A 25,043-nucleotide genomic window follows, 5' to 3' on the forward strand; every position below is an offset into this window, starting at 1 on the left:
AGCACAGAAATGACCACCAAATAATGCATGGAATAGCAGACCAATTTGTGAAGACGACCCTTGTTAAAATCTGGGAAAAGTTAAAAAAACATGCAGAGTTGCTTTTAATCTTCACTAAGCTTGCTGAGCCATGTGGCTCTGCAAAAGCTAGCCTTTGGCTGTAGAGGGTCTAACTTCACGATTGCAACAGACAATAGTAGCAGCTTAGTGGTGCCCTCATCTGGTCTGTGTTTTGGGGGATTATGCATTTCTTTTTTATTGCAGTTGTCAATATCTTGCCAGTGGTTTTTTTTTCAATTTATTTATTTTTTTATGATACATAACCACATACAAGCACAAAAATTCTTATCATATGATCATTCTGTTCTTGTTATATAATCAATAACTCACACTATCATCACATAGTTGTATATTCATCATCATGATCATTTCTTAGAACATCTGCATCAATTCAGAAAAAGCAATAAAAAGAAGACAGAAAAAAATTCATACATACCATACCCCTTAACCCTCCCCTTTACCAAGCACCAGCATTTCAATCTACTGAATTTATTTTAACATCTGCTCCCCCTATTATTTATTTATTTTTAATCTATATGTTTTACTTGTCCATCAATAATGTAGACAAAAGGATATCAGAATCAGTCACAAGGCTCTCACAACCACACAGTCACACTGCAAAAGCCATATCATCATACAATTATCTTCAAGAAACATGGCCACTGGAGCACAGCTCCACATTTTCAGACAGTTCCCTCCAGCTTCTCCATTACACCTTAGCTAAACAGGTGATATCTATTTAATGCATAAGAGTAACCTCCAGGATAACCTCTCAACTCCTGTTTGGAATCTCTCAGCCATTGACACTTTATTTTGTCTCATTCCACTCTTCCCCCTTTTGGTCAAGAAGATTTCTCTCAATCCCTTGATGCTGAGTCTCAGCTCATTCTAGGATTTCTGTCCCACGTTGCCAGGAAGGTCCACACCCCTGGGAGTCATGTCCCATGTGGACAGAGGGAGGGCACTGAGTTTGCTTGCTGTGTCGGCAGAGAGAGAGGTCACATCTGAGCAACACAAGAGGTTCTCTTGGGGGGACTCTTAGGCCTAATTTTAAGTAAACTTGACCTATCCTTTGCGGGATTAAGTTTCATATGAACAAACCCCAAGATTGCAGTCTTGGCCTATTGCTCTGGCTGTCCCCACTGCCTGTGAGAATATCAAGAATTCTCCACTTGGGGAAATTAAATTTTCCCCTTTTCTCACCATTCCCCCTAGGGGACTCTAATATCTTGCCATTGTTTTAATGGCTACTGGGCTGCCCCTGGTCAGTGACCATCTGAGTAAAGGGATCAGAGGCTCATTTCTGCTGCTTGGAGCCTAGACAGGAGCTGGCTTACACCGCTGTTTTCTAAATTTTTAGAAAAATGAGTGCACAAATATGGAGAATTTAAAAACCATCAGAATAACAGAATGAAAGAAACAAAAACTAGGACTCAATAGGCAACTTTTAATTAATAAAAGGGAAGACATTACTTGAAATATATAACTAGCTGTAAACTGAAACCCATCAGGGGCCCTCCTGGTTTGAGTGTGATACCCCAACACCTTGTTCGTTACAGACTCAATTTGTAAATTAAAAGAGGGGGGGACACTCTGATTAGCTATATTATTTAAATAAGGTAATGGCCTGAAAAATGTTTATAATCCAATCTAAAGAAATCATAAATAGATTTCTGAATTAGTCAGGATACTAAAGCTAAGCCGCTAAACTGAGAAGATCCCAAAACACAATGGTTCAACTAATATAGAGTCCCTTACTGTAACAGTCCACTAAAAGGCTGGTGGTCCATGGCCTAAATATATAAGATTCCACAAGGGATCCATGCATTAGAGTAACTTTCCAGAAGCCTGCAACCTCCAGATGGGTCCCTGGACCAGATAAGTCCTGAAACCTAGAGGGCCCAGCATCTCCAGAATATGAGATAGTTCCATCTCCCTACCCCACATTAGTGACAGACCCTTCCAATATGAAAAGATTAGAATGGCCATAGCCCAAACACCCCAACAGAGAAGGATAGAAAGATCAAAGGTGATGTCAGTGTTATACAGAGAAAGTAAGACTTAACAAATGAGTATGAATGCTGACTCATTAAATTGATACCTGTTTTAGTCTCCAGCATCTTAGAGCAGCTAGAAGTAAAAACCTAAAATTGTGAAAATGTAACCCATGTTAAACTCTGAAATATGTTCTACAACTAATTGTGGTGCTGTGCTTTGAAATTTATTGCTTTTTTCTATATGTGATTTTTTCACACAAAAAAAGAAAGAAAAAAATCAATTGTGATGATAAAAAAAAATATTTACTCCCTCAAGCCTCCTATATTCTGGGGCAGCTAGAAGTAAAAATCTGAGAGGAAGGTGTGGTAGCCCATGAAAAACTCTGGGATCTGTCCTGTAACTACTTATTGAAGAGTGCTTTGAAAACTACTGCTTTTTTATTTCTTTGTTTTGTGTATATGTTATACTATACAATAAAAAAGTAAAAAAAAAGAAGTCCGGTGGTCCAGGACCTAGAGAAAGCTCTGCCACAAGGCCATCCAGGGATTCAGGTTCCTTCCCTCTTGTTGCTCCAGATAAAACCTTTGTATAGAAAAGCCAGCTCACCAGCACCACATCTGTTATTTACCTAGTGCAAAAAGGAAGAAAAGGAAGTGAAATTTCGTTTTAACATACCATCCAGAATTTGTACATATTACTTTCATTTTACATCCCACTTACCAAAATTTTGACACCTAGCTATGCTTACCTATAAATGAGGCTGGAAAATGGATTCTTTAGCTGGATGTCTGTGAATCCCAGTTCAACCTTGGTATATTTTCACTAAAAAAAAAAAGGAAAAGAATAGCTACTCAGGGACAATCAGCAATCTCAGCACATTCATAGACCCTGCAATGCTTACTTTGTTTACCATTACACAATCTCCCCCTCTGTTGCCTACTTGCCATCCCTAGAATTTGCTGTGCATTCATTTCTCTGATGTGTCTCAACTGTTTGTCATGTACTATGCTGGAAACATGAATAAGACCCTTATCCAGTCCTAACTCTGTGTCTTTGCTCAGGCCAGTTCCTCCAGCTGGAGCTCCCTTCTCCTGCTGGAGCAATCGGTGGATGGTTTCCTCATCATTAAGACCAAGCCACCATGAGCACAGGAGTTTTGGCTGGATGGACCCTGAGCCTCATTCCTTGGGGAAAAGAATTGGCAGATGTTTCAGTTTGCTAAAGCTGCTGGAATGCAATATGCCAGAAATGGATTGGCTTTTACAAAGATTTTTATTAGGTTACAAATTTACAGTTCTAAGACCATGAAAATGTTCAAATTGAGGCATTAAGAGGAAGATATCTTCTCTGAGGACAGGCTGCTGGCATCGGGGGTCCCTCTGTCGCATGGGAAGGCATATGGCAGCATTTGCTGGTCCTTCTGTCCTGGATTCTGGTTTCAAAATGGCTCTCTCAGCTCCCATGGGTCCTTCTGGCTTCTCCTGGGGCATTTTCTTCCTCTGAGCTCTCTCCAAAACGTCTCTGCCTTTTATCCTCTCATAAAGGACTCCAACAAGGCAATCAAGACCCACGTTAAATGGGCTGGGTCACATCTCCATGAAAACAACCTAAGCAAAAGTTCCTCCCCACCATGGGAGAGATTTAACATACAGAGATGGATTAAAAGAACATAGGTTTCTCTGGGGTATATCACAGCTTCAAACCAACATAACAGGCGAAGGAAGTCCTTACAATCAAAGGCTCTAATCCCAGAGAATCTACTTGTTGAGCTGTATATTCTTATATTGGCAGATATATTTGAGTATGTAATTTATGTCAAATCTGGGCCAGGAACTGGGGATGTAATTATGGAAAGAAACAGCCACAGTATCTGTCCCCGTGGAGCTTAGAGGGAGATGTCCACTGATAACATAATCACACAAAGTGACGAGTCTTCTGAAGGAAAGGACTGGTGCACGGAAAGGACTGGTGCACAGTGACAGGAAAAGGGAGAACTGGTTTAGTCCTTAGAAGTAAAAAGAAGGACGAGTGGGTTCTTTGGGCAATTGCTTGCATCCATCCTCTGTTGCCCCAATTTGCTGGGAGACCTGGAGAGGCCCCTCCACTGTCTCACCCTGGCACTCAGCCTTCTGCCTCCACACTGCTCCGTGCCAGCCCTGGCGCCTGCCTCACCCAGGAAAGCCAGTGTGATTTAAACCCTGCCGGCACTTTGGTGGCATGGAAGCACATTTGTCAAAGCCATTGCCTTGTCTGATCCCAGTAGAAGATGGAAACGGCTCTGCTGTGCATGCGTGAACACCCATCTCTCCGCGGGGTAGGACATTAAGGCCAGACTAAGATTTTGTGCGATACATCTGAGCAATGAGCCATGAAATTGACATTATAAGTTTTAATTATTATTAATGCCTTGCAGTGGTGACTGGTGTTAATTATCCTGTAGGCATCCCAGATGTATTTCCCGCTTTTCCTTTTATTTCTTTTCCTTAATGTCTCGAGCCCGTATAATGGTGGTTTAGCAGTGATGTTTGAATACACTCCCTCCAAAGGGGAACAGGCCACAGGGTGAGAGTTTATCCCTAAGCACTTGTGGGGTCAGAAAGGAAATGAGTTCCAGGGGAACCTGCTCAGTTTTCTTGGGCTTGTAGGGGAGGAGTTGAATTTCAGAGGTCCTCTAGATTGCTGAATTGATGTCTTCTTTTTTTCTCCCTATAATAGCAGCCACCTGCCTCCAGGCCTTTTTTCATGGACTAATTGGTTAATATTTAAAAAGGACTTTGAAGATGAAAGCCCCATGGAGGTGCAAAGCTTCACCATTATTTAGCATTTCCTAACGGGGATAATAGTTTCTGACTGCATTAAGCACCCCCCCACCCCCCCAAAACCCTCCCCTCTGCTAAATCCTTAATTATTTTTTCCTTTCGTAAAGCAGAATCCTAGGTGGTTTTAGGGGGCTGTTAGGGTGGTGGGTGCCTGTCTCTCTCACCCTCCCTCTATGATCCTTTCCCCTCCCCTTCCCACTTCCTCCTTCTTTCTCTCGGCTCTGTCCCTTCTCCCCGGGCCACCTTCTGGAGCGGACAGTAAGGTGAACAGAGCCACATCCGAGCCCTGAGCCCGTCCCCCCACCCCCACCCCGTCACGCCTGTCCCTGGGCCTGGGGGTGGCGCGCCCAGGTTGCCGAAGTGCCTGGAGCAGTGCAGCCGGGCAGGGCTGCGTCCACCTGCGGCAGCTGGTCAACCTCTTCACAAGGCATCTGGGCTCCTTTTGCTGCCCCGGCAGAGGAAGTGCCCTTTTGCCACTAACCATGTGCTTGGCACCCCGTCTCCTGGATCCGTAGCAGGGCTGTTGGTTGGCAAGGGCTTGCCATAGCAGACTTGTCTTCCTTTCCCAGCATTTTCTAATATTCTCTGCTGGCCCTCCCCATCCAGGCCCGGTCCCAGGAAAAGACGTTAGTCCATTTCAGTTAACAAGCATATATAGGGCCCCTACAGGGTGCCGGGGACTCACCTGGGTTCTGGGGTTATCTGGGTGAACACGGCATAGTTCCTGTTCTTGTGTTCTTGGTTTAACGCAGTGGCATGCGTGGTGGGCCAGTTTGGGGAGGGAGAGAGGACAGAGGAGGTAGCTTTGGTGCTCAGTCTGGAAGCAGAACCATTTCTTTGTGAAAGAGACTGCTGTGGCTAGTGACAGGGGAGGGGTGGGGTAGGAAAACTCGAGGGCTGCTTGGAGGAGCCCTGGATGTCTGGCTACAGCTCTTGGGATCCCCCTGAGGGCTGCAGGCAGCTATTGAAAGCTCATAAGCAGCAGGATGGTGGGATCAGCTCTCCGTTTGGGCATCCAGCAACCAAATGGGCTGATGGAAAGCAGAAACTCATTAGAAGAGGTTTGCAATGATTAAGAAACAGTAGATAAAGGACACAGCAATGGTAGTGGAAGTGTGGACAGGGGATCTGTTGGCTAGGTTTTAGAAATGGAATCAACAGGATTTGATGGCAAATGGTGAATCTGGGCGGGGTGGACGCGGAGGGGAACTGAGGATGCTTATTTAGCAGCTGGGTGCTGATTCCGCAGCCAGGGTGAGGGTACAGGAGGCGGGGTCCTGAGAGACCGACAGTGGCTTCAGGGTGCTTTTGAATCAGCCAGGCAGAGGTGTCGGGCAAGCATTTAGACTGACATTAGGTCCACAGCCCCGAAAGAAGTGGACTTGAGTGGCAGAGACTTAGAGAGAGACTGAATCTCTGACAGGTTGAGCTGACCCAGGGGCTGCTGTGGGCAGGACTTCTCACACTGCTGGGATCAGGCCCATTTTGGAGACTCAATGGACAATGGACTCCCCCAGAAAATCACGAGTGCGTGCCTCACAGAAACCTGGGGAGATGCACAGTTTTGTGTCTGTCTGTACTTAGTAGTGATTGAAAATATGGGCTTTGGAGCCAGAGGCTTTTCATGAGCTCCCCAGCTCGCCCTGTCACTTGGGGTGAGTGGAGGCCAGAATTGTACAATGTGCTAATGGGACTTGCAAGAAGCCTCTTGCATTGACTGGTCTAGAGGCACCTGGACAGGGAGGGCAGAGAGGAAATACCAGTGTCATCTTCACAGCTGGAGGAATAGGTGAGGTATGTGTCTTTGTTTATATAGTAGAAAATGTGCAAAGATGGGGAATCTGGCCTTTCTAGCTCATCAGCTTGATCAACAGTAACGAAAACTGCCAAACAGCCACAGAGGCTGTGACTTTTGAGCATGGCCCTCATGATTTGGGGATGAGAACAAATGGAAGCCTGTTTGTGACAAAGTGAAATTTTCTTTTGTGCACCTACTTGAGGCCAGTTGTCAAGCTTACCAGCCAGTTATTTTTTTTTTTAACTGTCCCTTTTAAAGCACTTATGTTGGTGGATCTTTAAACGTCTCCATGTAGTGAACAATGAAAATGCTCCTATCTTGAAAATAAATGTTAACTTTCACTTTTGAAGTAGTGATGGTTGCAATCAAAATAGAACAGAAAAATCTGCTCTGTCTTTTTATAAATGTAATTGAATAAGTTAAGGTGGAGTTTCTCAATTGTACCCCTGTTGACTTGGGGGCAGGATAATTTTCTGTCTTGGGGAGCTGGCCTGTGCACTCTGGGGTGCTTAGAAGCAACCCCATCAGATGCCAGTAGCACAGCCACCACCAGTTATGAAAATCAAAAATATCTTCAGACACTGCCAAGTGTCCTCTAGGGAGCAAATTGTCCCAGTTCAGAGCCACTGGTCCAGGGCTTGAGTGGCCCTCCGCCCTGGTGTGCCTCTGGAATTCTTCTGGTGACCACAGCCAACAATCTCTCCATTATTTTCTAATCACAGAAATTAGACTGTAAAATACCCCCTTTGCTTCAGCTCTCTAAGATCAGTGCCCATTACAGCGTATTGTATCTACAGTACAAAGCCATCCAGGATAAGCGTTGTTGGAAGAAAACGGATTTTTTTTTTCCCCTCCTTGAGCTCTGCAATGAAAAACCCTCTGGTGTTACTAGTTTAATTGGCTAGTGGTGGCTGTTTGTCAATTTGCCAGCAGGTTCTGTCTTAACTGCTGTCGTTTGACATTGCTGAAACATAAATGTAGAGTGATTGAGTTGCCAACATGTTATTAAGTCCTCTACAAAGAGTTTTTCAGTATACTACCGCTTTGGGCTTTTGTGCCTCTGAGGATTGATTTAAATACGAAAGACAGATTTGGCATCGGCAGCCCTGGTGAGAAAATGTGGCTTCTGGTAGGAAAATTGTCTGGTATTGACGCAGGGACAATGGGTAAGATTTTGTTTGGTTTTCTGGCACAGAATTGGCCTTTGGCAAAGCTTCCTGAGCTGAGTAGGTGTTGGCCACCCTTAAGGAAAAGGAAGAGAAAGCCATGTGGCTGTGGGTCTTAATGAAAAGTACAAATGAGAGAAACCCAGGAAGTGGATGATAACATTTTTAAAATCTCAGTGGACTCAACAGACTCCTCATTGCTGAGTTTCAGAGCTAGTCATTGTTTAAGACCAAAGATGGCAGATTGATTTCCTTTGGTTATCTAACCTCCAGAGCATGACAGGAACATTCCATGACGTGATGAGGGTGCTATTTTTATGCTCTTGAAATTGTACCTCTGCACCAGACTTCTGCATGCACAAAAAGCTCTGTGCCATGCCCAGAGGGTATGTGAGAACTGGGAACGATTTCTTAGCACATTTAGTGCACTGGCGACCAAGATCCTAGAAGTGGTCTTTTGGCAGGCCGCTCGGCTATATTGCATACCATGGCCAGGCGGTCCCACCCTGGACGTCGCTAAAGGATGCCATTGGGTATGAGGGTTGGAGTGGGACAGATATCACACAATCAGTGCAGACCTGACCCAGCATCTTGAGAATCCCCCTGAAGCATGTTTTTGAGTTGTTATGGAAGCTCCAAAGATTAAGAGAAATTTTCATTGTTGGAAACCTAACTGATTTTTAGACGAAAGTCACTGAGAAACACCCTCTGTGGGAGATAATTAGGCATAGAGTGGCTGGTGAGAACATTCCAGAGCTAGACTGGCTGGGCTCAGACTTACAGGTGTGGGCCTTTGGACAAGTTACTTTCTCTCTCTGTGCCTCAGTTTCCTCGACGGTCCGTGAAGGTATGATTAGCACCTTTTAAGCTTACCAGGAGTTTGTCTGTGTCATTGGTTTAGGACAGTGCCTGACAGCTAACATGCGCTACCTAAGGGTGAATTATATTGTCTTAGAGATTATATAGACCCTCCCTCTTGTCTCTGTGGGGGATGGAGTTTGCATATTCCTTTGACAGGGTGCCTATTCCCTTAAAATATTTCCAACGTTCAGGGCACTCTGCACTCGCCCACAAGCCACAGAAAGCCCCTTCGGAATCCTACGCTGCCCAGGACAGATTTAATCTCAGCAGCAGGAAGGCCAATGGAAAGTAACCAGGTGTTTTCTTTTGCTTTCAGAACGTTTCCCAACTTCCCTACGGCAAGGCCCTCTACAGTTATGAGGGGAAGGAGCCCGGTGACCTCAAGTTCAGCAAGGGCGACGTCATCATCCTGCGCCGCAAGGTAGATGACAACTGGTACCACGGAGAGCTCAACGGCAGCCACGGCTTCTTCCCGGCCAGCTACGTCCAGTGCATCCGGCCCTTGCCGCAGGCCCCGCCCCAGGGCAAAGCACTTTATGATTTTGAGATAAAGGATAAAGACCAAGACAAGGACTGCCTGACCTTCACCAAGGTGAGGTGACTCTTGCATCCTGCTGGCCCTCTCACAGCACCCGTGAACCTTTGCCCCATCAAAGAGAGGAATTGGTGGTAAAGAGCATGGATTCGGCAGACAGACTTTCTGGGTTTGAACCCTGGCTCCTCTCTGAGACTCTGGGCGAATTCCTTAACCTCCCTGGGCCTCCCTGGGATAATAGGTGGATAGTGGCTGGGTCTTCTTCTAAGGTTTTATTGAATGAAATGGCATCGCACACAGCCCCACCCAAGAAAGGACACGTAGTAAGTGCTCAATAAATAGGAGCCACAGTTAGCATGAACAGTAGGACCTTCCCTTGACCTGAGTCATGGAAATTATCCTCTGGTTTCTCAGCAGTGACTCAGGTGCAATGGAATAAAGGCTTTCCAGGAATCCCATGGGCCCAGTATCAGAGGAAACTGCTGCAAGGAACCTCTTTTGCAACTAATTTGACCCAGAAATCACTGTGGTCATAGCCCCGTCTTCTGTGAGCAACAGAGGTGGGATGGAACAACGTGGATTTAGAACCATCTGAACTGGCAGGGTCAGACCTGCATAAAGGGAACTTAGTTGATGACAAACTAGATGTTATTTATCAAATGACAGCAGCATGGTCTCTGGTGGTGGTGGCCATCTGTGGTTGAAGAGCGTTAAAGCAAACAGAGCTGATGTCACCAAGGTAGATTATGGGCCTTGCAGGTCTCCCTTTACAAAGGCTCCCTTCCAGGCCTGTGAGGTGCTCTCTTTCCCCTTGTTTTCAAGACTTCTACAGCACGGTTCCTTATGGGGATGGGGAGTGAGTGTGACCGTCTAAGCATCTACTTCTAACTTAGGGCAACAACAAGAGTTGTTGTTTATTAATTATCTATTAAATGGCAAGCTATATTTAGTGCTTTTCCAACATGTTCTCATTTTATTTTGACAACTGGCCAAGCTTCCAAGGGAAGTAATAGGAGCCTTGTTTTCCCTGTGAGGGAACCAAAGCTCAAAGAGGTTAAGTAACTTTCCAGGGTTGACTGGGTGGTTGGGTGGTCCTCACTCTCCTTTCTCCTTTCTCTCTGTCTCCTGTCTTCTCTCTCTCTCTCTCAGAGAATTGTAAATAACAGAGTTAGAACTGTAATTCAAATCTCTGACTTTAAAACTCATGGTCTTCCTACTTTCTTACACAGGAAACTGTTCCCTTAAATCAGGCCATCACATACCTCAGAAGCCCAGAGGTCAGTGTCATTTTCTCTTGTTGACAGCCAAGCACGTATACTCATCTGCTCCACATAGAACTTGGCTATGGTCCAGAACTCTTGGGACCATCCGCAGGGCTGCAGGAGCACCATGTGCACAGTTTTTGAACAAAATGTGCAGGTCCAGATAGTGTTCAACTGCGGTCTTCATAAGCATCAAACATTACATGGCTTTGGAAGTGCAAATCTCCAGAGCTCTGTCAGGGCGGAAAGCAAAGGGACCCGCATCTTCGAGAAGTCTAGAGAATCCCCACACTTTTACATTGTTCTCCACGGCTCTGCTCCCACCTGTGTCCTCCTTGCTGCTTTCTGGATTCCCAGCTCTATTCTGCAGCTCTGGCTGCCTGTGACTCTGCCAAGCCTGCTCATTTCTGCTATTTATGTCTTGTTCCATTGTTCAGCCTGACAGAGAATCATCCGTTTTCCATTCAGGGACTCAACTCTTTCTTCTTTCCTTTCATCAAGGTGTTCCCATGCAAATTTCAGTTGTCATCTGGCTGGTGAAGTTTCCTGGGAAGTAGGCACCCATGTCCCACTTTCTTTGTCAGGGGGTCAGAATGGCAGGCTGCCAAGGAGGTGACTTATCAGGTGGCTGGAACACCAGCCTGACCCACTTCTCTGCTGATTGGACTCTGGGGAGCCTTTCCTAGAGAGAAGAGCCTCCCGGGGACCCACAACGCTCTGTGCTGTGACTCTTGACCTAGAGTGGTGCCTCCAGCAACCCTTCCTTCTGGGTCTCTGGTTAGGCCCTTTTTAGAACAGCAGCTACCCATCATAGCTCTGGGCTCTTCCAAGCCTCAGTTGGCTCCAGTGGCATAGGCTAGGTCACCCGCATCAAGGGAGTATTAAGTAGGAAGCTCTCTGGGCCTCAGGTAAACTCATTTTTCACTGCCACTTTCCTGGCTCTTTGGAGCCTTCTGGGTAAGCTCAGCCTTCTTCTGACAGAAGCAAACTCCTGCTCATGCTACCCTCACCATAACACTCCACTGTTCTGTGAGCCTTTGCCTAGAACACTTTTATTCCACGGGTGGAGACCAGAACTCATTTGCAAAGGACTAAGGAGCATTTGCCCATTTATCAAAGAAGAGTTTATTGAGTTCCAACTGTGTGCTGAATTCCCTGCTCTACACAGAGGATGCAGTAGTGAACAGGCAGACAAACATCCTGCCTTCCTGGAATTTGTAATCTAGTAGGAGAAATCAATAAGCAGATCAAGAATAAATGTTAAAAATCTCTAAGTTTAGAAAGTCGTGCGCTATATGGGATCACCCAGTAGGGAGATTGAGCATTTACCACTGACTCCAAAAGAGTAAATTATGTATTTTAAACATTTGACATTTCAAAAGAAATGTTAAAGTAATCCTCATGGGAAAAAATTAGATGCTGTTAGGCTTTCTTGGATGTATTTTCCTGGTTAGTATTGTTGTCCTTCTGAATTATGTTTGCGGGTATTGTTTTTATTTGGGATTAAGTACCATAATCTTTTCAGAGCATAAGATATATAAAGTCTTAATCTGTGAGTGAACATTTCAACTGTAAGGTGGGGGTGGGCATGGAAGATTTTCTGTAGGGGCGAGCCCTGCCCTGAGATCATACCTGCCGCATTAACCACCTGCGTTTCTCACTTCTAAGCTTCTGCACATATGCGCCCCAAAGGGTATGGGCAACTCATCATGATTGTTCTGCTTCGTTTATAGTTTCTGTCACCAACAGCATTTGCTTGATGCTTTTCCTCCACTGTGTTTCCAGCCCAGTTCCTTTCCTGCAGACCTGAAATACGGCTGAAACAGGCATGGCTAGTTCTGTTTCACTTCCACTTATGTAATACTTCAAGTGTCCAAATGATTCTTGGTATTTCAGTGTTGTTGGTTCATGCCAGCTTGGCTTTGGCTCCAAGGGATGTTTTTGGGTTTTGGATATGTTTTTCTGGAACCAACAAGGAAAAAAAGGAGGCTCTAAAAACTACTGATAGTGCTAAACATCTCTTTTTTAAAAAAATGTGATGGGATGAATGGATTTTTAAAAAGCCTGAAGCAGGTAGATCAAGACAAGATTTTTTTCAGTGCTGGCTGTTGAGCATTCCTGACCCATAAAACTGCATTAAAGCCATTCTGAAACCAAAGTCTTTATTTCATTTAAGGAGGAAGCTAATGAAATTATTAGTTACTTTTTGTTAAATATGAGCCCCAAAGGACAAAGGCAACTTATGCTTTACTTTTGGAAAAGCAGTTATTAAAAGCCTGCTTTAAACTTAATTTTTGGAATCCTGCTCCCCCAAAACGGGCCTGTGCAAATTAGAAGATGAACAGCAAGAAACATAAGTGTCCCCCGAGCTCTGATCACTTTTTATACAGTCACTTAACACCCCACCTCGAGGTGTGCTGCCCTCTAAACCCATAGGGAGGCATTGGATTCGGTGAAGAGGCAACTTGGTGCAGTGACCTTGGACTGCGGGTCCGATGATTAGCTGTGTGACCTTGGAAAAGCACTTTGCCTCGCTGAGCACAAGTTCATCTGCGAGGTAATAGTAAGACCAGCCCCATGGGATGCCAAGGGTTAAACAAAATAATCTAAGTAAAGAGCAGAGCTTAGGGCTTCACATTCAAGAGAAGAATGGGAATTCCATTCTTTGCATGGCAGACAACTCTGTGTAGCTTCTTTTGATTCAAGCATGACATTCAGCAAGTGTTTATTGTGTCCCTGCTGTGTAGCTTTCAGTCACTGAGAACATTTCTGTAACCTTGAGTTTTCCCTAAACAGCCTGGGGCTGCCCTTTAGTGAATTCACTTGACTGTGCTCAGAGACCCTCAGAGGTCCCGAGATTGTCTCGGTCAGTGCCCAACCCTTCGCAGAGCCGCTCTGCACCTGCCCTGCAGTGGGGTGCCTGCCTCGGCCCTCGGTGCCCTCCACGTCTGCCACATCCAGAAGCCACAGGACTCTGGGAGCCCAGCAACTGCTCCACTCCCATCCTCATCTCACATCCTCCCTTCCCCACTCCCAGCCCTTCGAGCTCAGTGGGGTGCTTTTTTCTTTCTTTTTTTTACCAAAGTTGTAGGTTTATAGAAAAACCATGCAAGAAATGCAGGCGTTCCATTATTAACACCTTTATTAGTACGCTACTTTTGTTGTAATTGATGAAAGAATGTTAGTATAAATGTCCTATTAACTATAGTCTATAGTTTACTTTAGGGTTCACTGTTTCTGTTGAACAGTCCTATGTGCTTTTCTTTTAACTTTCATTCTAATAACATACATACAATCTAGAATTTCTCCCCTTTTAACTATCTTCACATATATAATTCAGTGGTATTAATTGCATTCACACGTTGGGCTCCCATCCGCACCATCCGTTACCAAAACTTTTCCATCATCCCAAACAGAAATTTTGTACCAAATAAACATGAACTCCCCATTCCTTACCCCAATCCCAGCTCCGGAAACCTGTATTCCAGTGTACAGCTATGAATTTGCTTATTATAATTATTTCATATCAGTGAGTTCATATGATATTTGTCCTTTTTATTTCATTCAACATGATCCTTTCCGAGTCCATCTATGTCATCACATACACCAGAACTGCATTCCTTTTTAAGGCTAAATAGTATTCCACTATATTAATAAACCATATTTTGTTTATCTAGTCACGTTGATGGACATTTGGGTTGCTTCCATCTTTCGGCAATTGCAAAGGAAGGCTTTGAGTTGGCAAAAAACCTTTAAAAAAATACTACCACAACTTGTCCCTAGTCAGACTTTTGTTCTGTTGGTGCACCATACAATCTTCCTATGATACTGAATGTTTGATCATCATTTCCCATAAATGTGAGGATTCTCTACTTTGTGAATTTACTCAGCATTAATCACAAATTATTTTCCAATGGAACAAGACTTGGGTGGATAAAAAGCAAATATGGTAGATGGAGTTTGGGCCCTGGAGTGAGGTAGAAATAGATTCAAATTCTGATACTTCCTATATAATGACTTTGGAACCTTTACTTTGTCTTCGGGTCTCTTTTAACTTGTAATATTATAATAATATTATTACTGTTGACACAATTAGATGAGCCAAGACACTTAAAGAACTAAGCCTAAAATAGCTATTCATTAAATATTTGCTTTTTACCCTCTTTTTGCTTCCCATTGCAGGGAAAGTTGCACTTCTACCAGGTAGAATATTACTTTTTTATATTCCCTCAAAATATTCACAGGAAGGTAAATCTCCTTCCTCAGACATGTAAGAGGAGGATTTTTAAGGACTAGTCCTCTATACCCCTACTATCTGGTGGCTAGCTCTTGGAGGGAATTGTCCAGCGTGTGAAATCATGCCCAGACCCTTAGCTCCTGACCGCAGTCCCCTAACTGACCCAGCCAGCAAACTGGGCAAGCCTCATGGCCCAGCTGAGCCAGCCGCCCTGGACCCACCAGCCCTTCCCCGTTTGCAGCAGCTGGTTCTTCTGAGAAGGACCAGGAACCCTTTCAGGGCTGGGAAGAGTGCAGGAGTTATTTCCTTTTACTCTTTTTCCACATGCATGAACCAAAGCGGAGTGAGCGCAAGGAGAGCTGGGTCATAGTAGTTCTCTCCTCGTTCCTGAGTACCGTGTTCAGTTTGGGTTACTTTACCTTGAAAACATTATCAGAAAACCTGAAAGGGGCCCAGTTAACGTTCGTGAGCTCCTTTTATCATGATTTTCTCCTCCCATGTTCTGTCAGCAGCTTTGCAGCCCCTTCTTCACGCCATCTGGCCGTACTGTGGAGAAGATGCCTTTCATAAAGCAATAAAAGCTGAGGGACACAGGAGGAGATGAAAACAGGGAGCACATGGAGACAGCCTGGGGAAGCAGAAGCGATGTGCTTGTCTATGGAATGTCCTTGCCCCAAGCTCCTCCTTTGACATCAGGGTGGAGCTCTGAAAAACGAAAGAGAGAATATTTGGATTTGCAGGCAAAGATTTGGATACATCCAGAACTCTCCCCTCTCACCTGGATCCCTGCAGGCACCTCCTCCACTCAGCCTTTAGAATATATCAGCATCGTGTCACTTCTCTGCTCAAACCCTCCTAACGCTTCTCAATTTCCTTAAAATGAAAGTCAAAGTCATAACTGCCTCAGAGACTCTCCAGATTATATCTCTGACCTCATTTCCTACCACTTGCTCCCTCTATCACTCCGCTCCAAGCCACAGTGGCTTTGCTTTTGGGTGTATCCTGAGCTGAACCAGCTCCCTACAACACGGGGCCTTTGCACGTCCCTTCCTGCAGCTTGCCTGCTCCCCTTCACACGCCCACGGGGCTCTCACCCTCACCTTTGTGAGGCCTCTGCTCAGACAGCGGCTTCTCAGAGCGGCCCACCTGAGCACCCTAAGGGAGCACTCCCCACACTCCAGATGCCCTCATTTTGTGCTCCTGCCGTTGTGATGTATTTATACATACATGATAATTGTCCACGTCTCCTGGCAGGAATGTGGTTCTATCAGGGTGAGGCCATTACCAATTCCCTCTGCATCCCCAGTAGTAGAACAGTGAGGGCACACGGGGCATTTAATAAATATTTGACAGTAAGTGGCTGGTCTTCCCTTGGAAGACCCCGAGGAAGCAGGGTGAGAGAGGGTGCCCTCTGCCTTGGGCTGAGGTAAGGGGTCTTTCTCTTGAAAGTACTTTCATTCTTTTCCAGCCTCCCTGGCCATTTGTTCATTTGTTCATTCTCCAGATGTTTAGCTGCCAGTGATAGTGAAGTGAGGACCCCCGAGTCCCAGCCTCAGGCAGCTCACATGCAATGATGAGGCAAGGCACTAGATTCTCATGGCTCCCCAAGACCCCACTTCGGGTGCGTACGCACACACATGTGTGTTTCTAGAGGAGGGAGAGGGGCTGTGGCACTGATGTTCCCACTGCCACCTGGGGACCGGCAGGCTTGGGCTTACCTTTTGGCTCTAGGTCCCACTCAGCCCTGAGAGTCCCTGAGGGGTCTGCAGTGGAATTCAGCCTCATCTCTAAGTAGTTCAAGGCCACTGGCAGCCTGTGGACTTTAGACGGGGTGAGTGAGGCAGAAAAATGGGAGGGTGCCCTCTGCCCATCTGGAAAGTCACTCTTACCTGAGTCCTCAGCAGGACGCCCTGACTACTGAGCAGGCACGCTTTTGTGTCCGTGGCTTAATGGCAGCTAATGGTGCCATTAAGAAACTTGACATGAGTGGCAGACAGCTATCAGAGGCACAATTTCGTGTTATTTCTGCAACAAAAGGCTGAGGCGGTGTTTGAGCTTTTCCCTTTTTTCATGTTCCCTTCTTTTTGTGCAGCAGAGTGGTTTTGAACGATCTGGCTTTGACTGGCTTGGGTTCTGACAGTGGGGCGCCCATCTGTACGGGCTTGGGGTCCCGTGGTGCCACTGCAGCCTGGAGGAGGCTACCAGGCAGTAGTGAAGGCCAAGATATTTATCCAGCACAAAAGAGAAGAGCCCAAGATACCATGACAATGCTGAAGTTGGTACGGACAGTTTCTGTTGGAACCCTTTCTTATCTCTGGTCCATTTATGCTTCATGGAAACCAACTGACTGTAGGTAGAAAAAGAGAGTGTAGAAAAGTTGAAGTGGCAGTCCGGGAGATCCACAGACTGTTTGGTATTCATGGCCCTTCAGGGACTGTTTCTAGAAACTTTAGGTGTACTTTATATGTAATATTGCCATACAGCTCATTTAAGAGTGTAAAATGCTAGGCACTTAAATGCTGGTTTATCCAGAGCTGTAGGTGATTGCAGCTGCTGAAGGAATTCTCTGAGTTTTTCAGCAATCATGGCATTTCAGGCTGAGCCCCAAAATGCTTGACATTTGAGCTGTATACATTTACTGAGATGTGTCTTTAAAGTGGTGTCCAAGGACAGCGTTTTCTGTGAGGTCCCTTTAATGACATCCAAATGGTGTCCGTGTCCCCCAAACTCCAGCATGGGACAGGGCAGTGGGCTGACACAGCTCTGTCCCCACAGCAGCTTTTGTTTTCAACAGAGGCCCATCTGTATTTGCAGGTTTTCATTTTCCCAGGGAGCAATGAATGCACAGGTGTTTGAGGAGTTAGGTAAATGAATTAAAAATGCAGTGTGAAGGCTCCTTTAGATGGCAGGGTCCGTGTCACCTGACTCCTCTGCAAATGTACAACCCACTGAGCCTTGGGAAGAAAGGCAGTCGCTTTTGTAAATAGCCACTTCCTGTCCATAGCTCAGATTAAAAATTATTAAGACCACCCTAGGTGCTTGAATGTGTGTGAATGCAGAGCAGAACGTGGTCATACAGCAATGACATTTGGTATCTTTTTCAAAGCTTGGAAATACTAGGGATCAGGGAAAACAGCGTATGGAAGTCTCCTGACCCACCATGAGCAATGAGTGCTTCACATGAAACCTGTGAATGAGATTGAGTCATGCAGCCGAAAGTGAACTATCTTCATGGAAAGAGCTTTCATTTATGAAACCGTGAATGCCACCATATTGGCCGAGAGTCTTAGCTGTCCCATCTGATTACCAGTAATGCCTGGGGTATCTGTGCTAGTTTAGTTTGCTCATCTTCATCAAGGAAGGGTTGGCCAACTTCAGCTCTTGGGCCAAGTCTGGCTCACCCCCTCTTTTTGTAAATAAAGTTTTATTAAAACACAACCAGGCTCATTCATTTATGTATTATCTCAGGCTGACTTCACAACACAGTGGCATATTTGAATAGTTGCAGCAGAGACCATATGGCCTGAAGAGCCTAAAATGTTTACTATCTGACCTTTTATAGAGAAAGAGTTTGCCAATCCGTTAGGTAGAGCACAGTGCTATGGTTTTGTGCCTGTCCATTCCACAAAGCATGGCACCACTCTAAGGTTGCATGTATTGAGTGTTTAAGATGAGTGAGTGGATAGTTTAGGGAAAGTTGTTCTCTCCCTGTGAACCAACAACTCTAAATCCATGTCCAACTCATGCAGATCATTCTTGCCATTGATATATGAAGCCCACTTAATATTTGGGGGAGACAGAATTTCTTTATACACTAGAGAAGCAAATAGGTATTTTCCCTTTTCTTGAACTTCTAAATGCTCTAGCTCTAGAGTTTTGAAATATGTTGACAAATCAGAGGCGATGTGATCCCACCGTAACAGTTGGCCGTTGTTTTCCTGGTTCTGCCTTGGTGATTAGAAAAGTCATTATTTCATGCTGAGCACACCAAATTTCATGCTGGTGGCTGTAATATACTATAGTGACTTTTTTTCAATATATGGAGAGTAACTGGCTCTCTGCACCCTGGTATTCTCCCGGCCCAGTCTCCCAACAAAACAGAAGTTTTCTGGAGCCTTCCACTGTCCTGAAGTCCCAGCCAGCCTCAGAACCTAGAATTGCCCCCATCAATATTTAAGCCAGAATGGTCTCAGCTGCCACCGGGTAATACCAAACCACACCTGGAACCATATTGGATTTGCAACTTGTAGCCAGACCCCAGAACTAGAAGGAACTATGCCGCTTCCATCTACTCATTTCATTTATTTCACAATAGCACAGCCCTTCATTTTTTATCATTGACATTTGGACCCCCATTTATTGCATCATGGTGGGAGTTTATGCTTCTTACAACACTATTGGATTGTGAGCATCTCTATTCATGCATGTGTCGCCAACTAAGCTGAGCTCTTCCTGGGAAGAGATAGTTTCCTCTTCAACCATAAGGCCCTTCACAGTACCTGGCACTTAGGGGTTGTTCCTACATCGGTGGTTCAAGGAAGAACAGGTTGGCACTGCTTAATAGTTGGAGTGATGACAAAGTCACTGGCCTACAAGGCAGCACTCATTTGTGGACAGCTCTGCCTTATATGGAACCGCGTTCTGCCTCTCAGTAACTGGGAGCTCCTGGTGCATTCCACCCTGCTGGGTGACCTAAAAGAAGCCCAGTTCTTCACACTATAGTGAAGCCAAAACTCAAAGGCAGTAATCCACTGCCCTGCAGCTTTCTCATTTTTTTCAGAGTCAATGATCCCCCTTCCTTCCTGTCTTTATGTGACTTGGTTCCAGACAGTTCACATAATGGTTGGCTCCCTCAGCGTGAGATGTACATTTAAATGGTGTGATAGGAATTTAAGAATGAACACAATATTCAAGATGTTCTATGACTTGTTCAAACTAGGTAGGCGATTGCCTTTTTAAAAAAAAAACAAAAAAAAACTTCTGGATATAGCATAATTGGTCCAAAAGTGCACTCACCATTTTTACATAGCTTGATGATTATGACCAAAAAAAGGAATATACCTTTATCATCACTTCCCAGGCTGAGAAATGGCCTTTTATCAGCTTCCTCTTGTGCGTCTTCCCTTGTCTTCTAACACCACACACCAGTCATGTTTACTTTTGAAATGCAAATAAATGGAATCATACAGAATATATTTCTGTATCCAGTTTTTTTCTTTTTCTCTCAATGACTTTCACGAGGTTCACCCGTATTGTTGCAAGATGCTGTCATTTGTTCATTGTAGCTCTATGGTGCTGTTAATCTTTGAATTAGGATGTTGTGTCTGTTTATCTATCTTTAACAACCATATAATTAATATAATTAACTGGAGTTGAGTTTAACTAAAAGCTATAGGCGCTGTTTTATATAATCTATATTCTTATCAGGAAACCTTTATATTATTTATATTTTTAGCTTAAATGTAGGAATTTACATTTGACCCATCAGATTGTGTAGCTTTGCCTGTGTCCATTTTTCCAGACTTTGACTATAGTTATGAACCATGATCCTACCACCTAACATGTTATCTGGCATTTCCACTGATTTTTATGCATTTATCTCCAAATTGGGCACCTTTCCTATACTCTTATTTATTCTAACTTTTAGTTAATACTCTTTTTCTAGGTAGAAGATTATTAATTTTACTTCCAACATTTTTACTTATTGTTTCATTTTCTTTTGTAATTTCTTTGGCTCTGGTTTCTAGACCAGTATTAAGCACTAGTGTGGAAAGTATGGTGATTTCTTCTTTTACCAAAATTAAAATTAATTTTTGTGATCCTTCACTGCTGTGGAACTCTGACTAGTAGAAACCTTGGATTACCTTTCCCTTTGCCAAGTCTTATGGGCCCTCTTTAGCTGAATCTGAGCTGAATTTATCCATGTGCTCACAATTCTTCTGCTTGTGAATGTGCAGTGAGCAAGGTGAAGGATTTCACTGGAGTTCTCTATACATTTCCACTAAGCCAGTCTGCTACTTTAGCCCTAATATTTATTGGAAAAGCCCAAGCACTCTAGTGGCTGAGAATTCGTTGGAAGAGAACGCTTATAACTCTCATCCTTTATAGCCCAAGAATTGACTGCATGTAACGTGTGAAGTGGGATGATTCCCTTATGATGCCGGTTGCATTTTTAGTGTCCTATAATATCAATTGGGAAGAAAAATATTCTGCAGTCTCACAACATTTTGTTGGTTGGCATTCTTTAAAACTTGGAAATGGGAGGTGAGAACAGAGAAGAAAAGGGGCATGATTGCTCCCAAACTTTTCCCTATACTCGGGACTCAATGTGAGGGATGAGGGATTTGGAATAGACGCTGTAGGAACTTCCAAGTACAGATATTCATCCTTGCTTTTCCCTCTCTTGTGATTTCTAAAAGGCATATCCCACATCCTTTAGATCATTTGCCTCGCCATAGATGAGCATTCTCAAACTGTGAGGTCACTCTGCTCACAGAGAAGTAGTTTCTCTGATAATTTCGTGAAGTCTACTCTGCCCAGAATTCTCCCTGCAATGCTGAAGAGAGGTCTGAAAGTCCCATATTATTATTTCAAGTACTGAATGCTAATTACAGAGGTAGAGGCTAATCTACCTTTCGGGGTAGGTAACCCCTACCATTAGGGGTTACCACATTAGACTGCTCTGAGCCATCAAATCCTTAGCATGTTAGATCCCCTGATTGGCCAGCTGGTCACTAGCCAATTCCCAAAGAACAAAGAAAAAGTAGGTTTTGATGCAGGGGAAAGGTTAAGCAAACAGTACTTGAGGGTGGGCGTAGGGAGAGGTATTACTCTGTACCCTAGGTGCCCAAGAAAGGATGATGTAAAAAGGGAATGGAAGCCATAGATACCCTTGGGAGAAGCACCAGTTTTGCCCTGGCTCTCTAATAATGGCCTCTGTCCCTCTGCAAAGTTACAGCTTGTATTTTCTCTTCCCCTGGTGTTCCTCTCTGGTTGTGTTCCCCTTTGGATAGCCATCTCTTCTCCCACTCCCTAAGCCTCTTTCCACATGACCATGTAGTTTGTCTCTGCAGCTCCCGGGATTTAGAACAGATGTCATTGGCATTTCGCTCCTCATCAATTGCCCATCTACCACTTCCCCTGGAATTGCATCTTTCCATCTTGCTTTCTTCCTGTCTCCTTCCGTCTGTTTCTGCTTGGTGCATTTACACTTGGTATTGTCTGATATGCCAAGGAATTTACAAGGGTTATTCGAACAAGGAACTTACGAGGATTATTCAAAGCTCGATGTACCCATGACTCTAAATAAATGGAGTTGGGTTGTGTTCTTTCTTTGTTCTTTGATGTAGCGAGAAGCTTAAAAAGTTTTCTAGTTGGCCAAATTTAATTTTATACAAAATATTTTTATTTTTTTAAATCAGTAATTGGAACATGAATTTGGAAACACTAACAATATTGTGAATTGGCACACTTTTCCATTTGAGAATGTTTGTAGCAATAAGCCGTAACGAAAAGTGCAGACGTGAGGGCTGATGCTTTTCAAATGGCAGACACCTGGATAGATAGCAAACTTAAAGTGGTTACTTAAAACCATTCTTAGCCTTAACAATACTAACCAGTTCCTTGTGTTTTTTTTTCTTTTTTGTTGTGTGTGCATGTACCCGTGCTTGAATACATGGTGGTCTCCGGAAATTTTAGGATGAGATTCTGACCGTGATCAGAAGAGTTGATGATAACTGGGCAGAAGGAATGCTGGGAGACAAGATTGGAATTTTCCCTCTCCTGTATGTGGAGGTATGGTCACAGCATGCAAATGCACTTCTTCTTTAGCCATTGTTGTTTGTTTCATCAGAGCGTCACCTAACCTTGGAGCCCCCTTTTCTAAAAGGGCTGTAAACTGCAGTTTATTCCACAAATAAATGATACCAGATAGCTGTGTATGGGTTTTGATTCAAACCACCAGGTTAAAGCTATGAAATTGCCTTAGTCAGTTTTGAATGGGTCTGTCACAGGCCTGGCTGCAAATCATTTCGACACGTGGGAAATGAAGGCAATGCTCCCATAACCGAGCCTTCACCACTTTTTCACAGGAAACCTGGGGACTAGTCCCAGTAGCCTCCATTTTACCAAGGCTTTCCTAAGTACTGCTGCTCTTGCTCCCCAAAACCGAGGAGGCAAGTTCTTACCCGAAAGCACCATCTTCCTTTGTCACTGCAAACAGATCTGAATACAAATGCTGCTGTGTACCCCAATGGAAAAGTTCCTGGGCCATTTGCAAAGTCCACCTGGGAATCTTGATTATTGGGCAGCTGATCCAACTGAGAATCACTAAAGCAAAGAGGATTTGAGTCTCACGGTTTGGGGTAGTTTGATACCTATTAATCTCCTTTCTCTTTTCTGTGACTAAGAAGCACTAGGTTTCTACTGAGTAACTTATGGACAGTTGCTGAGCAGGATGTATCTTAAAACTTTTAACATTTAAACGCCTGTTCACCTTGGGCTGTTTGTGTGTATGTATGAATGTTTGCCCCATGCATGTGTGTCTACTATTTGACAGTGCACGTCCATGTGTGTATATTCACAAGCTGGCCATTTTAGACCACAGGCTTTCATCCTGCAAGCATTGGAATAGCAATTTTAGCTAATACTTAGAGGGCTTAATAGGTGCCAAACACTTCCAAGTACTCACTTAATCTTCTCAACAACCCTAGGATCTGAAAACCATTAATATCTCCACTTGACACTTGAAAAAACAGAGGCACAGATCAGTTATGTAACTTTACCAAAGTCACACAGCTGATAAGTGGCAGAGGTAGGATTTGAACACAGGGAGTTTGACTCTAGGCTAGAACCCACTTCTTAGTCCTTCATCATCCTGCCCCCTAATCACCCCCCACTAATAAGCTGCAGTCTACGTCAGCTTTGTACTGAGCTCCACAGAACCTACCTCTCTGCTTGACAGGCTTCAAAGTCAGGTGGGAGGAATCAGCCAGTGGCACAGCTCCCTTTGCCCTGTCGCCACACCTATCCAAGCCATGTCTGGATGCAAGGAGATCTTTGCTGAAAATGTCTAGTGATTCCCTGGTGCCCAAAAGGTAAAGTCCAAATGCTTCAGCATGACAGTCAAGCCCCTTTGCACTTTGACCTTAATCTGTTATTCCAGTGTCATCTCTCACCATTCCCTCCCACCTCCCCTAAAAATCTGGGCCAGCCGTTCTCACGTATATTTTGGATAAGCTGCCAGAGATTCTGAAACCCTCCCACCGCAGCACCAGTACCACGCGCACACACGCACACACACGCACACACACACACATTTCCAGAGCACACCTGCTCTGGCACATTTATAATAGTCACAGTTCCCTTAAACACCTTGTGAGCTTCACTCCTGGGAGGTGGGGGTCCGCCCTTATGAATTTGGGTGGAAACTGCTGCATAAGATCAAATAATGGATACATGAATTCCACTAGACTCGCGGTCGAAAATCTGAGCTCTGAGACTTTTTAGCCAATGGACTTTTTCCCCCAGGCAGAATCTTATAGGGTATCTTAGTTTGCCAGGCTACTATCAAATATTACAAAGACTTGACTTCAACAACAGGAAGTTGCTGGCTTGCAGTTTTGAGGCTAGAAGTCCAAAATGGAAGCATTAGCAGGGCGATGCCTCCTCCCTAAGCAGGCCCGTGATCACGTGTTGGCCGCAGTGACCCCCGGGCCCCTCGGCTTTCTTGTCATATGGCCACACACCTGGGGGGGTGCGTCCCTTTTTCTTCTGGGTTCCCACTGATCTTTTCTTCTGGGTTCCCAGCTCCCCTCATGACTTTCTCCTCTACGTCTGAGTCTCTTGTGCTCATAAAGGACTCTGGTAATACAGATTAAGACCCACCTTTATGCTCTCAGGCCACACCTTAAGTAAAAGTCACATCTTCAATAGATCTTATTTGTACTGGGTTTATACCGATAGGAATGTGGATTGAGGTTAACATGTTTAAATTGGGATCCATAAGTCAGTGGACCACAGAGGGACACCCAAAGACATGTACAGGAACATTTATGCCTGCTTTCATATGATAACCCAAAACCAGAAAATGACTCGAATATGAACCAACAATGGAATGCGTAAATAAATTAGGACCATTTCATACAATGGAACACAATCTAGCAACGAAAATGAACAAAGTCCTACTGATATAAAAGCATGGATGAGTCCCACAAACAACTTTTTTGAGTGAAAGAAGCCAGACAAAACTCACCCATGGTGATAGAAGTCAGAGTACTGGTTATTGTGGGATGGGGGCGGCTATTGAC

The 25,043-nt window shown here is 44.5% G+C and overlaps 1 protein-coding gene across 1 annotated transcript in view; it reads left to right on the forward strand.

Moving 5' to 3' along the window:
- SH3RF3 (SH3 domain containing ring finger 3) overlaps window positions 1-25,043 on the forward strand; it is a 401,913-nt gene that overhangs the window by 226,604 nt on the left and 150,266 nt on the right. Inside the window, exons 2-3 of the mRNA XM_077134952.1 lie at window positions 9,019-9,294; window positions 22,435-22,530. Coding sequence (XP_076991067.1) covers window positions 9,019-9,294; window positions 22,435-22,530 — 372 coding nt within the window. The remainder of the gene's footprint in view (window positions 1-9,018; window positions 9,295-22,434; window positions 22,531-25,043) is intronic.

This window comes from Tamandua tetradactyla, chromosome 17, assembly GCF_023851605.1.
Source record: "Tamandua tetradactyla isolate mTamTet1 chromosome 17, mTamTet1.pri, whole genome shotgun sequence".
Lineage (NCBI taxonomy): Eukaryota > Metazoa > Chordata > Mammalia > Pilosa > Myrmecophagidae > Tamandua > Tamandua tetradactyla.